This window comes from Saccopteryx bilineata, chromosome 4, assembly GCF_036850765.1.
Source record: "Saccopteryx bilineata isolate mSacBil1 chromosome 4, mSacBil1_pri_phased_curated, whole genome shotgun sequence".
NCBI lineage: Eukaryota > Metazoa > Chordata > Mammalia > Chiroptera > Emballonuridae > Saccopteryx > Saccopteryx bilineata.
Window position 1 is genome coordinate 222,359,136 of NC_089493.1, and position 16,399 is coordinate 222,375,534.

Consider the following 16,399-nt stretch of genomic DNA (forward strand, 5'->3'; position numbering starts at 1 on the left):
ACGTAATACACCATATCAACAAAACAAAGAACAAAAACCACATGATCTTATCAATAGATGCAGAAAAGGCTTTTGATAAAATACAACACAATTTTATGTTTAAGACTCTCAACAAAATGGGTAGAGAAGGAAAATATCTCAACATGATAAAGGCCATATATGATAAACCATCAGCCAACATCCTATTAAACGGCATAAAACTGAGGACTTTCTACCTTAAATCAGGAACAAGACAGGGTTGTCCACTCTCTCCACTCTTATTCAACGTGGTGCTAGAAGTTCTGGCCAGAGCAATCAGACAAGACAAAGAAATAAAAGGCATCCATATCGGAAAAGAAGAAGTAAAGCTATCACTTTTTGCTGATGATATGATCCTATACATCGAAAACCCGAAGGACTCCACAAAAAGATTATTAGAAACAATAAACCAATACAGTAAGGTCGCAGGATACAAAATTAACATACAAAAGTCCATAGCCTTTCTATATGCCAACAATGAAATATTAGAAAACGAACTCAAAAAAATAATCCCCTTCATGATTGCAACAAAAAAAATAAAATACCTAGGAATAAACATAACAAAGAACGTAAAGGACCTATATAATGAAAATTACAAAGCATTGTTAAGGGAAATCGAAAAAGATACAATGAGATGGAAAAATATTCCTTGTTTTTAGATAGGAAGAATAAATATAATCAAAATGGCCATATTACCCAAAGCAATATACAAATTTAATGCAATTCCCATCAAAATCCCTATGAGATTTCTTAAAGAAATGGAACAAAAAATCATCAGATTTATATGGAACTATAAAAAACCCCGAATAGCCAAAACAATCCTAAGGAAAAAGAATGAAGCTGGGGGCATTACAATACCTGACTTTAAACTATATTATAGGGCCACGATAATCAAAACAGCATGGTATTGGCAAAAAAATAGACACTCAGACCAATGGAACAGAATAGAAAGCCCAGAAATAAAACCACATATATATGGTCAAATAATCTTTGATAAAGGGGCCAACAACACACAATGGAGAAAAGAAAGCCTCTTCAACAAATGGTGTTGGGAAAACTGGAAAGCCACATGCAAAAGAATGAAACTCGACTACAGCCTGTCCCCGTGTACTAAAATTAATTCAAAATGGATCAAAGACCTAAATATAAGACCTGAAACAATAAAGTACATAGAAGAAGACATAGGTACTAAAATCATGGACCTGGGTTTTAAAGAACATTTTATGAACTTGACTCCAATGGCAAGAGAAGTGAAGGCATAGATAAATGAATGGGACTACATCAGAATTAAAAGTTTTTGCTCAGCAAGAGAAACTGATATCAAAATAAACAGACAGCCAACTATATGGGAACTGATATTTTCAAACGACAGCTCAGATAAGGGCCTAATATCCAAAATTTACAAAGAACTCATAAAACTCAACAACAAACAAACAAACAATCCAATAAAAAAATGGGAAGAGGACATGAACAGACACTTCTCCCAGGAAGAGATACAAATGGCCAACAGATATATGAAAAGATGCTCAGCTTCATTAGTTATTAGAGAAATGCAAATCAAAACCACAATGAGATACCACCTCACTCCTGTTAGATTAGCTATTATCAACAAGACGGGTAATAGCAAATGTTGGAGAGGCTGTGGAGAAAAAGGAACCCTCATTCACTGTTGGTGGGACTGTAAAGTAGTACAACCATTATGGAGGAAAGTATGGTGGTTCCTCAAAAAACTGCAAATAGAACTACCTTATGACCCAGCAATCCCTCTACTGGGTATATACCCCAAAACCTCAGAAACATTGATACGTGAAGACACATGTAGCCCCATGTTCATTGCAGCACTGTTCACAGTGGCCAAGACATGGAAACAACCAAAAAGCCCTTCAATAGAAGACTGGATAAAGAAGATGTGGCACATATACACTATGGAATACTACTCAGCCATAAGAAATGATGACATCAGATCATTTACAGCAAAATGGTGGGATCTTGATAACATTATAAGGAGTGAAATAAGTAAATCAGAAAAAAACAAGAACTACATGATTCCATACATTTATGGAACATAAAAATGAGACTAAGAGACATGAACAAGAGTGTGGTGGTTACCAAGGGTGGGGGGGGAGGGAGGACATGGGAGGGAGGGAGGGAGAGAGTTGGGGGAGGGGGAGGGGCACAGAGAACTAGATAGAGGGTGACGGAGGACAATCTGACTTTGGGCGAGGGGTTTGCAACATAATTTGATGACAAAATAACCTAGACATGTTTTCTTTGAATATATGTACCCTGATTTATTAATGTCATCCCATTACCATTAATAAAAATTTATTTAAAAAAAGACTCCATTTCTTTTTATTGCTAAATAATAACCGACTGCAAATATGCCACACTCTGTTAACCATTCATCTGGGTTCTCTCCACTTTGTGCTGCAATGAAAAATGTTGCTAGGAATGTTTGTGCACAAATCTTTGTGTGGACATATGTTTTCATTTCTTTTAGATATAAACCTAAAGTAAAATTGCTGGGTCATACGACCATATGTTTAAGATTTTACTTATGCATACTCTATGCTTACCATTTTGAGGAACTACCTAACTGATTTTCCCAAAATTTGCCATACATTCTAAAGCAGTGGTCCCCCTTGTTTGGGCCACGGACTGGTTTAATGTCAGAAAATATTTTCATGGACCGGACTTTAGGATGGGACAGATAAACGTATCATGTGACTGGATAAATGTATCACGTGACTGAGACAAGCATCAAGAGTGAGTCTTAGATGGATGTAACAAAGGGAATCTGGTCATTTTTTAAAAATAAAACGTCATTCAGACTTAAATATAAATAAAACAGAAATAATGTAAGTTATTTATTCTTTCTCTGCGGACCGGTACCAAATGGGCCACGGACTGGTACCGGACCACGGCCCGGGGGTTGGGGGCCACTGTGCTAAAGGTATAAAATGAAGTTTTAGAACAACATATTCTGTTTCATGAGGGACAGTGAAATAGCCTTTTTTTAAAAAATAAATAACAGACTAAAAAGACCGTAACCTCATAAGGCCTAGCATGAGTTTGAAACTAGAAACACAGCATTGAAACACTTTGGAATTTAGTGATTCAGATGCCATATGAGTGTCAGACACCAAGGGAACCCCAACATAGGTCTGCTGCTCTTGGCCTAGTGATCCACATTCTGATCTATTTCTGAGGACTTCAGCCTTTGCCTGGTATGTTGCATATGCTTCCATGTTATTAAATGTTAAAACACTGAAGACAGTCGATTTTCAAAGAATTTCCACTTTAGGAATTTTATATGATACATCAAAACATTTTTAAATTTATCATTAAAATTTTTATGACTTTCCTAAATTATTAAGGACAGATATTTTCTCTTGCTCACTGTTGTATCCCTTGTGCCTAATCATAGGGGCAAGAAAGGCAACAACATTTGTTGAATTGAGACTAAATTGCATTTACTTAATATTCTAAGAATGAATGTTTAATTTGCTATATAAAAATTAAAACTAACATTCTGTGCAAGCAAAATGTAATATGAAACTACTGTCTGGGTGTGTGTGTGTGAATGCCGGTTGACTAACACTTCTGAATGTGCAGTTTAACGCCTTTACAAAGTACTACAAATGATAAGCACTTTGGAAATACATGGCAAATATTTTATGTTTCAGCAGGTCTCTTTCCCTAGTGGGCAAACCTAAAGTATTCCTTTTTCAACATTCTAAAAGAAATCTACAAAGGAAAGTTAAAAAAGAACACACATTTTTGCAAACAGATTTATTCTTCCTGAAAAGATTTTAAAATCATGTATTCCTGCCCTGGGATTTAGTGGTGCTATGCTAAGCTCTGAGAGGAAATACATTCGGTTCCTGTGTCAGAACTAGTTGAAATAAAGGCCATCATCTTCTAAAAAGGCACATCACAGAGAGCGACAAATGTCAGGGGTAGTTTATAAAAAAACCAATGCTATCAACATTCGATTGTTACTTTTCACTAATTCCTCAAAATGTGCAGTTTAAATTTTTAAGGTGAGATAGAAATAAGGTCTTTTTAAAAAATACTAATAATATGACAAAATAAGTCCGTAAGGTTCTTATAATGCATGTACAGTCCCCTTCCCCAATTGGTGAGAACACACTGTCCTGTAGATGTCTTTGCCAAGACAAAGCAAAAGCAAACTATATTTCCAAGATTAGATTTGTACTCTTGGAAAACAATTATAAAATTTAAATTAACACGAATGTACAAAATTTGTAAAAATTTTTACAGAGTAAGAACTATTAAAATGGAATTAAAATATATCAAGATTTTTGTTCATGCTTCAAAGCAATTAATTATAGTTTTCTGTTTTATATTGAGAAAAACCAGAGGCAGTGTATGGTGTAAAATGTTCTATAATCCTGGTTGAAATTAGCAATTTAAATTTGTTGAATGAGGTTACAGTGCAATATCTAATGTACAAATCACAGAGATCTGAGCACTTACTTGCAAAGTTGTTTAAAATGTATTAAAATGCCATAGGTTAACAATAATGAATGTACATTGTATTACTATTATTAAAATATGCAATCCTTGATAATAATTTATTTGTTTTACAAATGCATTGGGGGTTAATATTTTTCTATTTATCTGTGACAAACCATGAAATTCAATATTGCTCACCATGACCAATCCATGAAATTTGTCAACTTTGTTCCTGATTTTCACAGGGCCTTACTCTTAGATGAAATGATCTATTGAACTAAAAAAGCACAACAATTTTTTCATCTATGGTAAATCAATGTAGTTCACTAGGATTTACTATGGGCTTCAGACCTTGAGCTTTTTATGATTATAAATCATTATGTACTTAATCCTAAACTTCTAATATTTATCTCACTGTTTCTCTACCTTTCTCTAGGAATTCTTTATTTCTAAAACTGTTTTTCAATGTAGAAGAAATGATCTATAAACAATGGGTCAGTTGAAAGTTGGTGAACAGTGAGTGAAAATTATAAAGAAATTAGAATCAGTTTTTAATTACTCTCATAATTTCTAACACAAAAGTCTCAAAATTTTCTGAAAATCAAGATTTATATATTACTCTTACCAGAGTATATAAAAGGAAATAACTTTTTACCTAGTTTATTATACAAAATAGAAATACTGTATGTATAATTTTTACTATCTAAGAAATAATAATATTCAATTATAGTCTTTCAAGATGAAGTGACTATTTTGAAGGAGGGTTTAAGAAAAATTATATTACTATTTTATTATAAGATCTCCAACCTTTCTATATTACAAATCTGAATCTTTCCCTAAATCTTATTTATTTAGCGAAGTAAATTACACCAACATTTTAAGGATATAATTGCTTAGTTCTATTTGCACTTCCCATTATTAGTTCAGACACGAGAGCCTAACACTAAGAATGCAAATAAATGGTAGATTCTGACATGTGGAACCACTAGGTCTCTTCCAGATTGGCACATATTTTAGAACCATTTTTCAATTTTAATTTTTTATTAGAGCACATCACTTCACATAAAATTGAAAATATATTTTAAAAAAGAACAAAAGCTATTAGATTTTATTTTATTTTTCATAGAGTTTCAAGCTTTGACTGAAATAACCTGCTCATTAATATAATTTGATCATTTAAATAATTCAAATAATGAAGCTCAAAATGGTCCTGATTGCATTGGAGTCCTATCTACTGAATAGGATTGATCAAGTGAGATATCACATAGTATTAGGACTAAATTGCTTTGGGAATGAAGAAACCCCTGTTAGTGTTAGTTTTGTAAAATGGCCCAATTCACAATATCAAAAACACATTTCAAAAAACTTCTACATACTACTTTATACAATTCAGTAAATAGTATGAAAATAATTTTGTTAAATCATATTTATATATCATAATAGCTACAAAGAAAATACACTTGATACTTACTGATATAATTCAGTTAATGGTGAAGCCAAAATGACTAATGTTGTCAATAGATTATTACAATGGATATGAATTTTAAAAATTTTATCATCTATATACTCATGAGGATTCAAAAGTTTCTGTACAGATGTACAAACTGACCATAACATGTTCTCAGTGCATATTAAAATTGTTGTGACATCAAGTCTATAAGAAAGAAAAAATATGTTAAACAAAATTGCATTTCTACTTGGTATATACACTATCATCTTTATTTCTTGTACAGTATTAAACATACAGAAATATAAATATATAGTTAGATACCAGACCTTCAAAGACCAAAGACAGAAAGCATCAAAATTAGGTTTTGAGTTTCCAGGTGTTAGACGAACCATAATTTCATTATCTTTAGGGACTGTGAGGTGTATAACGGTGAAGTATTTTAGGAGGGCTTTTTATGTATGTATAGGCCCTGGCCAATTGGCTCAGTGGTAGACAGTGGTAGAGCATCAGCCTGGCATGTGGATGTCCCGGGTTCAATTTCCAGTCAGGGCACACAGGAGAAGTGACCATCTGCTTCTCCACCCCTCCCCCTTTTGCTCTCTCTTTCTCTCTTATCCTCCTACAGCCATGGCTCAATTGTAGCAAGTTGGGTCTGGGTTGAGGATGCTTCATGGCTTCTGCCTCAGGCACTAAGAAGAGCTTGGTTGCTAAACAATGGAGCAGCACCCCAGATGGGCAAAGCATTGCCCCCTAGTGGGCTTGGTGGGTGGATCCCTGTCAGAGTACATGCAGGAGTCTCTCTACCTCTCCTCCTCTAACTGAATTAAAAAAAAAATTATATATACATATGTTTATTTTGCATTACCGGGATACTATCCAAGAAATTCAAGAGATTTTACTTGAAATTACATTTAGTAATAGAAAAGCCAGATTAAAAGAAAATATGCTATTTTCCACATTTATTAGATAAAAAATTTCATAGCAGAACAATTTTCCTCACCTAAGTACATGCTGTCAGAAGAAAGTTACAAGCTGGTCACATGTACTTCAAGCAAGTTGGAGGTTGAGAAAAAAATGACACCAGAAGCACTAACATAGAAGCCTATAGTTTCAGAAATTTCCAATAATTAATTTTTAAAAAATTGTTATCTTATTTATGTTATTTATGAATTCATTCACTGTTTCTATCTCTGAGAGTATTTGTTTTTGTTTTTGTTTTATAGAGACAGAGAAAGTCAGAGAGAGAAACAGAGAGACAGGAAGGAGAGAGATGAGAAATATCAATTCTTCATTGCAGCACCTTCGTTGTTCATTGATTGCTTTCTCATATGTGCCTTGACTGAAGGGTTACAGCAGAGTAAGTGACCCCAGCGACCTTTGGGCTCAAGCCAGTGATCATGGAATCATGTCTATGATGTCACGCTCAACCTAGGGACCCCATACTCAAGCTGGTGAGTCCATGCTCAAGCCAGATGAGTCGTGCACAGGGCAACCTCAGGGTTTTGAACTTGGGTCCTCTGTGTCCCAGTCTGACACTCTATTCACTGAACCACCATCTGGTCAGGCTCTATCTCTGAGTTTTAATAGGGGCCTAAATAAAGTTCTGTTTAAAGATTATTTTGGTATATGATAAAATTTTACTGACCTCAGTTAATCTCTTTGTTTCTATAGTTATTGAGATTTAATAGGGACCCAAAGGTCTATTCAATGATTTTTCTTTTTGGTATACAATTAAATTTTACAAACCTCAGTTAATTTCCTCTTTTTTTCTTTTATAATTCAGTGTTGAAGAAATAGAAGATGTAAATGTTGAAGTGATGAAAAGAAAAATAAGTACAAGGATTTTTTAAATGATATTTTGGTTTCATTTTATAACATATAATACCTTTATACATATATTAATAATATACAACATATTATATATAAATCATATATATGGTTGTGGTTATTTGGTAGTTGGAGGCTACTAGAATACTGAATGCATCAATAATCACCTTTAGGAAGGTTTAATTGTAGTTTGCATCCACTTACTCTATTTTTTTTCTTCAATTTTTTTTTTGTGGCACCGTAGTCGTTCACTGCTTTCTCAAATGCACCTTGACTGGGGGCAGGGAGTGGCTCCAGCAGAGCGAGTGACCCCTTGCTCAAGCCAGTGACCTTGGACTCAAGCCAGTGACCTTTGTGCTCAAGCTAGATGAGCCTGCGCTCAAACCGGTGACCTTGGAGTTTTGAACCTGGGTCCTCAGTATCCCAGGATGACGCTCTATCACTGCACCACCTCCTGGTCAGGCTGCATCTACTTAATCTAATTGCTGATTAAACAATTACAATCCAAAATATATGTATACTCACACGCACACAAACACAAGTCCATAATTGATTTCAACCCAAATGGTAGTTTAGGATTAAACATATAAATAAAAATATTTATTTTATATAGAAAAATTAAAGAAATATCTCTAGCTCTGCATGACACTATGTAACCACCCAGAAAATAAAACCAAAATGTCTCTATAGTACAGTTACTTAACTAAATATACTACTTATTTCATGAGCTAACAATAAATCTAGTTTCATAAACATCTCATAATGACCTGCCACCTCATAGGCAAAGTGATTTACACCACATAAATAAAAAGAATGAAGATGTTCTTTGCTCTCAAAATTTTTTCTCATCTATTATTCAGAGTTCAATTTTTGAAAGAAAGCTTGGTCAGTAATTTAAAACAGCCGGTGCAAAAGACCATATTTATGAAACACTGTAGCAGGACCTAAATGCCCTTCAAATGCAGTCTGCTTTGCAAGAGCATGATCAGGAAATTACTCCTACTGCCCCTGAAAGGGTGGGAGTGGAGGCGCTCTGAGATCAGTAGGTTTCTCTTAAAAAAAAATGTATATATTTTTTCAGAATATTTATAAAACAAAGCTTGCTCTTCATATAGACTGTTGTTATCATGTAAGCACATTTTTGTAATAACTTGTAGGTTTGGATTATAATTCAGTCTTTAGTTTAATACCCAGTGAATGTGGCCCCTATTTTCCATGATTTCACATTTTGTTGAACTGGCTTTTAATAATACATAATGAAAAACAAATAATAAAATTTTAAGGGAAGGAGGAAAGAAATAATTAGACTATATTAAGGAGAAAAAAGACTAGACAAAGGAGTTTCCTTAATAAAGATTACACCACTTAAAGGCTTTCAGAAAAATAACCTAAGAAACTAAAATCCCCTGTTGCTTAGAATCTCAAATTGACTGCTCTATCATAACACTGCTTTTTTCTTCATTTTAGTACCTTAATTTTCTCTTCATCTTATTTATTAACCCTCATATATAAAGGTTAAAAATAAGATATATATCAATATATCTCCTAGATAACTCTTCAATCATTTTTAGAAAAAAGTGGGCTCTTTATACAATTTTAAGAGGAAAAAAGAGCAAATTTATTTGATTCAAGTTCCACATTTCTACTTAAATATGTCAAGAAAATTAAATACGATTTCCTTTCAGATGTTAGAAACATGTTAAGTATCCAAGGAGTCATGTCATGAGATCCAGAATTATATTCTGTTTTATATTAAATAATGAAAAGGTTTTCTTGAAAGGCAATGGTTTTCACAACATCAGTTACCTTATCTGTGGCGCTCTCTTGTAACTGGGATGGGCCCGAGCGTATCTGCCGGCCAGGAGGCCCAAAGACTTCTCCAGAACTTCTGCGAGAATCTTCTGGGCTAACTTAGGGGGCAGAATGGTCCAGAGATCATGATGAAGACCCCAGAAGAAATAATTCCACATCTGGAGTGAGAAGGAGCATCTTTCCCCCTGGCAAAACCACCACACATTAGCCAGTAGAATCACATCTTCCAGTATGTCAGTTTGCTTCCTATGAGCCTAATTAGTTCAGGCTGAAAGGAAATAGCTGGAGAGTTTGACACACTAGATGACCAAGGAAGATTTTTGACAAGATGTAAAACATCCTTACCGACAGAGGAACATATGTTTTATTTCAATCACAAGACTAGATATTCTAATGCAAACCTAGACTGCAAGCATTTCACCTAGCAAATCCCTGACTTACCTATCCCAGGCCTGCAGTTTAAACTTTACTTTTAAACAATTGGCTTTATAGTTGCTAAACATGTCATGCTAGCTTAAGATAGTGGGCTGGATTCTTCTAAAATAAAATTTTAATTATTTAATTATTAGCATCATTGAGATATTTACAAGTGATTCAGATTTCACATTATAATGAAATGATGGGAACATTATCCTGATTGTTACTATATGAAAAGTCAAACTAGTAAAATTTCCCATTTTATTTCTAAGTAATCCTCTTTGACTTAAAATTTGTTTTATCCGCTACTTATATTTTTCAAACAAATGTCATCTAAAATATCTGTTCTCTTATACCAAAAGTGTATAGTTTCGCCCTGGCCGGTTGGCTCAGTGGTAGAGCATTGGCCTGGCATGCAGGAGTCCCGGGTTCAATTCCCGGCCAGGGCACACAGGAGAAGCGTCCATCTGCCTCTCCACCCCTCCCCCTCTCCTTCCTCTCTGTCTCTCTCTTCCCCTCCCACAGCCAAGGCTCCATTGGAGCAAAGTTGGCCGGGGCGCTGAGGATGGCTCTGTGGCCTCTGCCTCAGGCGCTAGAATGGCTCTGGTCACAACAGAGCAACACCCCAGATGGGCAGAGCATTGCCTCCTGGTGCGCATGCCGGGTGGATCCCAGTCAGGCGCATGTGGGAGTCTGTCTGACTGCCTCCCTGTTTCCAACTTCAGAAAAATTTAAAAAAATAAAAAAAGTGTATAGTTTCTTAGTCTTCTTTTAAGTTTACATATTATTCTTCCAATAATTTCTTAGATTACTAAAATCTTTTGTAATCATAATAATAATAATTATAATAATAATTTATAGTTATTATCTATTGACTTTCAAAAGGTGTTTATAAATGAATAGATTGTTGTTATCCTTGGGTGTAAAACTTGGGCATCAAAATGTCAAAAAGTCGAGTTCAAACTGAAGGAGACTTTAACTGGCTTCTGATTTTCTGACTAGATGTGTATCAAAACCATTTAAGAAAAAAATCATAAAATGAATGCAAAAGTAACAAAATTATAGTTCCTTATGCTTTCTTTGTTGTGTTCTGTGATAAAGAAAGCTTTTTAAAGTCTGGCCAGTCAGCTCCCTCGGTTGGAGCATCACTAAATGACAAGGCTGTGGGTTTGACCTCAGTCAGGCGCCTAGGGGAGGCAGCCAGTGAGTGCACAACTAAGTGGGACAGTAAGTCAATGTCCTCACCCCCTTCCTCTGTCTCTCTAAAATCACCAATTAAAAAAATGCTTTTTAAAGTTTCCTAATGTAAAAATGGAGTTTTAAAGCTTGATTTTCTTATGTTAACTAAAGCAAAACTAACCCAGGTGGATGTGATGACTCGCATATCCGCAGGCAGGGAGACCCAAAGATGTACACTAACTTTTACACTAATTTACACTAACTTTTTTCATGACAATGGAAAGAATGCTTATAACATGGTCAACATGATTTCTTATATTTTTCAAAATATAAAAAAATATTCTCAATAGCTACCCTTATACAATAAATGAGAAAATAAAAATAAGTTCAGATACATTGATTTTTTCTCCTAAAAGTGGAAAATACTTATTTGTAAGACTTTTTATCCAAACCGGTCATTATTCTCACAATTCTCTTCAAAACGTGTATAACTTCAGTGTATGCAAAAATTTTCATTAAACTAAATGTGATCATTTATTTTCCTGAACTGTTTCTCTATTTGTTGTCATTTCTAAAGTATTCTGCTAGTAAACATCTGTTATTTTTGTAGGCCCACTATAATGTAAACAGATGTGAGCTTTTATTTAGATTATATATCAGGAAACAAGCAGCTGGATTTTATTATATAAGCCACTCAATATTATCTTTGAACAGACAATTCTTTATTCTTTGACTGTTGGAAAACACAAGTTGCTAAAATTGAGCAGATGTCAACTACACTAAATGCTTAATTTTAAACATGTAATCTGAACACCCACTGAGCCGTCTGACCAGCACCTCATCAGAGAGATACCAAACTCTCTGACTTTCTCAACCTGACAGGATAGAAAATGGAAATCATGTATCTAAGGTTCCCTTGATATCACAAAACATGAGCAAATATTGCTCCATATCCTGTAAATCATTTCACTATTTTTTCTACCACACTCTTGCACATGGCAATAGGTTCCCCTGAGATCGCTATCCTACCCTCCGCCTCCAGTCTGGCAGATTTCATCTCCTTTCCTCTCTAAACAGCCCTGCCAAAAAAACTAGTCCCGTTTCACAGATTAGTTGGAAAAATGGGAAGAGGAAGAGAAAGGGGTGCAGTAAATGGGATAAGACCATGTCAGGTACTACAGTTGTCAAAACAGTTTAAAATCAGTGCTATTTTTAAAAGATTCTTATTTTTGGTAAATAGAAAAGCAGCATCGCTTTATTTTTCTGAGCATAAATAACCATCACTAGCTCTGCAATTAAATTTTAACTACTGACCATGTAAGTACAAGAAAGCTACAGTACCATGTAATCACAGGGTAACTATCTTGTTATTTCTGTCTTTGAAGCTGAAGCACTGTCCTAAGTTCTAAGAGCTGCATGTTACATGGGTATTTGTTTTTTTTTAATAGTTGTTAACTTTAATAACAGGTTTGCAATCCATCCACTTATATACCATGCTACTCTTCTAGCTCCCAATTTGCGTAAGAGGAAACACAACACCTCTGTGTTGGATATCTAGTGAGATGATGTCTATTTTTCAATGAAAACATTATATAAAATTGCTCATTAGTACAATGACATATTGAAATAGTTTGAAATGTGAGATGGATTCATTTCAACCTCTCTGTTTACCTCAAGGCAAATAAGGAAGCTGCGGGGCTGCCAGGAGAGAGCACCGAGACTTGCGCTCTTATCTCCGGCCACCAGCTGCGCCACCGCACCTCCTCATTTCCATTCTGCTCACTGCTGTTTGAAGTATGTAGTTTGGAAAGCGCTGCATGGATACTCTTGCAAAAAGAAAAACTATCTGGGAAGGGCCTCCAAAGGAGAGACAAAATGGCCTTAGAAAAAGTGGAAAGTCCCTTAGAAGAACTTCTTAGTTGCTCTTCTCTGTTGTGGCCACATTTATTATGATAATAACTCGGGCGAAAATGGAGCCACAGGAACCTTCAGTGTCAGGAGTTGACAAGAGTGACTCCACCCTGGTTTTCTCAATATTCTCATTATGATCAGAACAAGCAAGCAAGCCAAAGATCATAAGCTTCAATCCACAGGAAAGAGTAAGTGGGAAAAGCTAACGAAGCTGGGCTTGACTGATGAATTTTTTTAAAAACCCTGATATCTTATCTTTTATTAAGATACTATAAATGTTTCACCCTGCCCTGGAATCAACTTCAAAAATTTTCAAATATTGTGGCTTATGTATGATCAATGGGATTTAGAGGAAGGGAAACTAATGAAGCTCGATGATAAATAATTTTAATTGATCCTGGGTTTGATTGTACTGGGAATCATTAGAAATAAATTCAGTAGAAATTTGGGATTTCAAAATATCGGCTAAATGAAAATAGGTAAGCTCTAAGTGATCAGATGGGTCTTAAAGCACACTCATAAGAATATACTTTGAAAAGGAAAAAAATATAATGACTAAAGCTGCTTAATAAAAAATATTTATCAAACATGGATGGAAAAAATACAAGGTTGTAGCATTCTGGCATGGCTATCTCCTCAAGTTTTTATTATATCCCATTATATTCCAACTTCCTATATAGCACTAAACACTACAGTTCAAAGTAAGTTATTTTTATTTTTAAGCAGAAGGAGAGATCTGATGTCTAATTATTTTAGATTTTTTTTAAAAAACTGTTTTTCCTAAGTACAAATTCAATATTTTAAAAATATTATTCTAACAGCCTTCATGTGCTAGTAATGCCAAGCTCATGTTTCTAATTAGCCAGAAAGCAGGTAGGCAGTAAAACATATTTGTGTAAAAAGAAGGGATAGTAAACTTAACTTCACACCTCATAAAAAGCTTTGTAGTCATCCCAGTGGTGGCTCTCAGCATCCTGTAAAATGCTTGTAGCACAAACTCTGACGCAGTAGTCCGTAACCTGAAACTGTAGAGTGTTGATGAATTCCTGATATCGTTGGACAGGCACCAGGAATATGGGTCTGTTCAGAGGGAATGATCAAAGAGACAGAGATTTAAGGCCTGTGCAGTAGGAGGTAACAATCTCCAGTACTACAAATGGTTTTGATTATTAGATATCAATCATTCATTTCCTCAGAATGCTGAAGTCTGCATCCACCTTCACTTTCCAAAAAGCAAAAAAAAAAAAAAAAAAAAAAAAAGCTGCTCTTTGTTTTGCAAGTCTTTTGAAAACGTACATCTGCTGTTCCACAAATACGCACTTCAACTTGAGACAAACTGCATTGTCAATACATCATTCAAAAATAAAAGCATTCTTTGTAAGCCTATTATTAGAGATCAGTACATTATTTAGGCATTAGGTTATCGTTATTATAGAGAACACATGCATTTGTCAGAACCAACTTTTATAAAGCTATCACATGTCCACAAACACTCTTTTTACTTTAAAAATTGTAATTTTGTAGATGTCAATTATCACATAAACTGTTTTAAAATATTCTATAGAAATAAAGTGATTTCTGGCACATTGTTTATAAATTCAAGTATGAATCACAACATCTGACTACTTATGAGAATTAAAGAAATATCATAGTTATAGCCTACATCAAGACAAATTTATTTTACTTTTATCTTTAGCTATTTGTATTATGCTTTCTCTCATGACTGGCGAAGAGCAAAGGCTGAAGAATAGGTAATTTAGAATAGATTCTAGGGCTCAGACTGGACTACCAAATCCACATGCTCCCTTTGCAAGGGGCCATGCTACCTTGTAGGGAGTATAAGAACAGCCAGAAAGACCATGTGACAATACCTGTGGTCACTTTTATTCTCTATACAGAAAACATATAACCTTTTTAGACTACTAATGCATGAGAATTAAGACTACCAGATGTTTCCTCCTCAAATATTAAGGATAGTTTATTACTAAATTGATGTTCTGAAATATGTTTACATTAGTCAATAGAATAAGTTGAAATGCATTTATTTTCTATATTGGATCCTAACATCCTATTGGCTTAGAAACAAAAGAGAGAAGTGCATATTTCCTAACTGTGTATACTTGGGACAAAAATAAATTTATTTTTTCTTTTTAGTGCAGTCAGTACAATGTACCTTACAAAATAACAAGGGTTTGGTTATGTCATAACAGCATGCAGAAAATTGTTGCTCCTGATTAGAATATGGAAAATCATGAGTCTTTTGAATGAGCCTTTAGAGAAAATACGTATCTTTCCTGCTATCTGTGTTTAATATATCCCATGCTCCAGCCTGACCTGTGCTGGCACAATGGATAAAGTATCAACCTGGAATGTTGAAGTCGCTGGTTCGAAACCCTGGACTTGCCTGGTCAAGGCACATATGGGAGTTGATGCTTCCTGCTCTTTCTTCCCTCCTTCTCTTTCTCTCTAAAAATGCATAAACTTTTTAAAAAGTCTAAGAAAAAAATATATCCCATGTACCACCTTTTTGATATTTCCTAGTCAAGACAAAAATAATTCACCATGTTAATTATTATTTTCTCCTCACATGTTAAATTTCACTCCTATGATATCCAGAGATTCTATGTTACTATAAACATGGCCATCAACTTAGTTTTAATGACACTCACTTCTTAGTATTTTCTTTCATCAAATTATTGTATCGTGTAAAATGCTGAGAGAGATAAACCGCCGTGGAGAGCACCGTGTGCAGGGTTTGCAGGGGTGCTTCGGAAGGAACCTCCTTGCGTCTCTCTTGCAGTCTCGCCAGGACAGCTGTTGCCACTTTACAACAGGCCTCCACAAAGTTTGCTCTAATTTCCTGAAAAGAATCATCTCTGCATGCCAGAGCCAGTGGAAGCACTGTGTCAAGTTTTTCCATGATGTCAGAACAAAACTAGGGAGAAATAAATGTAGCACTGAGTTATTTGTACTCTGACAGCACCATGTAATTTATGTACAGGAAAACCAAATTCCTAAATAATGAATTTGGCATCAAACATAAATATAAGCACACAACTTTATAGCAATTGATTATAGAATGTTAAATGTTTTATGTCAAATAAGGAAATACCTCAATGATGCTTCTCTATAGATAACCTCAAACCTTATGATTATCATACATACATTATGAAGAACTCCGGAAATAGCTTTAGAAGACAATACTTTTATTTGTAGTCAATAGAACTCAGAATATATGTACTCTTGATATTATACAAATGTATTATTTTTAAATTTATTTTTATTTTCTTTATGTTATATTAGTTT

At 34.6% G+C, this 16,399-nt stretch overlaps 1 protein-coding gene across 1 annotated transcript in view; it reads right to left on the reverse strand.

Moving 5' to 3' along the window:
- Positions 1 to 16,399, reverse strand: part of KIAA0825 (KIAA0825 ortholog) — a 565,493-nt gene that overhangs the window by 401,820 nt on the left and 147,274 nt on the right. Inside the window, exons 9-12 of the mRNA XM_066273833.1 lie at positions 15,763 to 16,028; positions 14,023 to 14,173; positions 9,581 to 9,771; positions 5,969 to 6,151 (exon numbers count right to left, since the gene is read on the reverse strand). Coding sequence (XP_066129930.1) covers positions 5,969 to 6,151; positions 9,581 to 9,771; positions 14,023 to 14,173; positions 15,763 to 16,028 — 791 coding nt within the window. The remainder of the gene's footprint in view (positions 1 to 5,968; positions 6,152 to 9,580; positions 9,772 to 14,022; positions 14,174 to 15,762; positions 16,029 to 16,399) is intronic.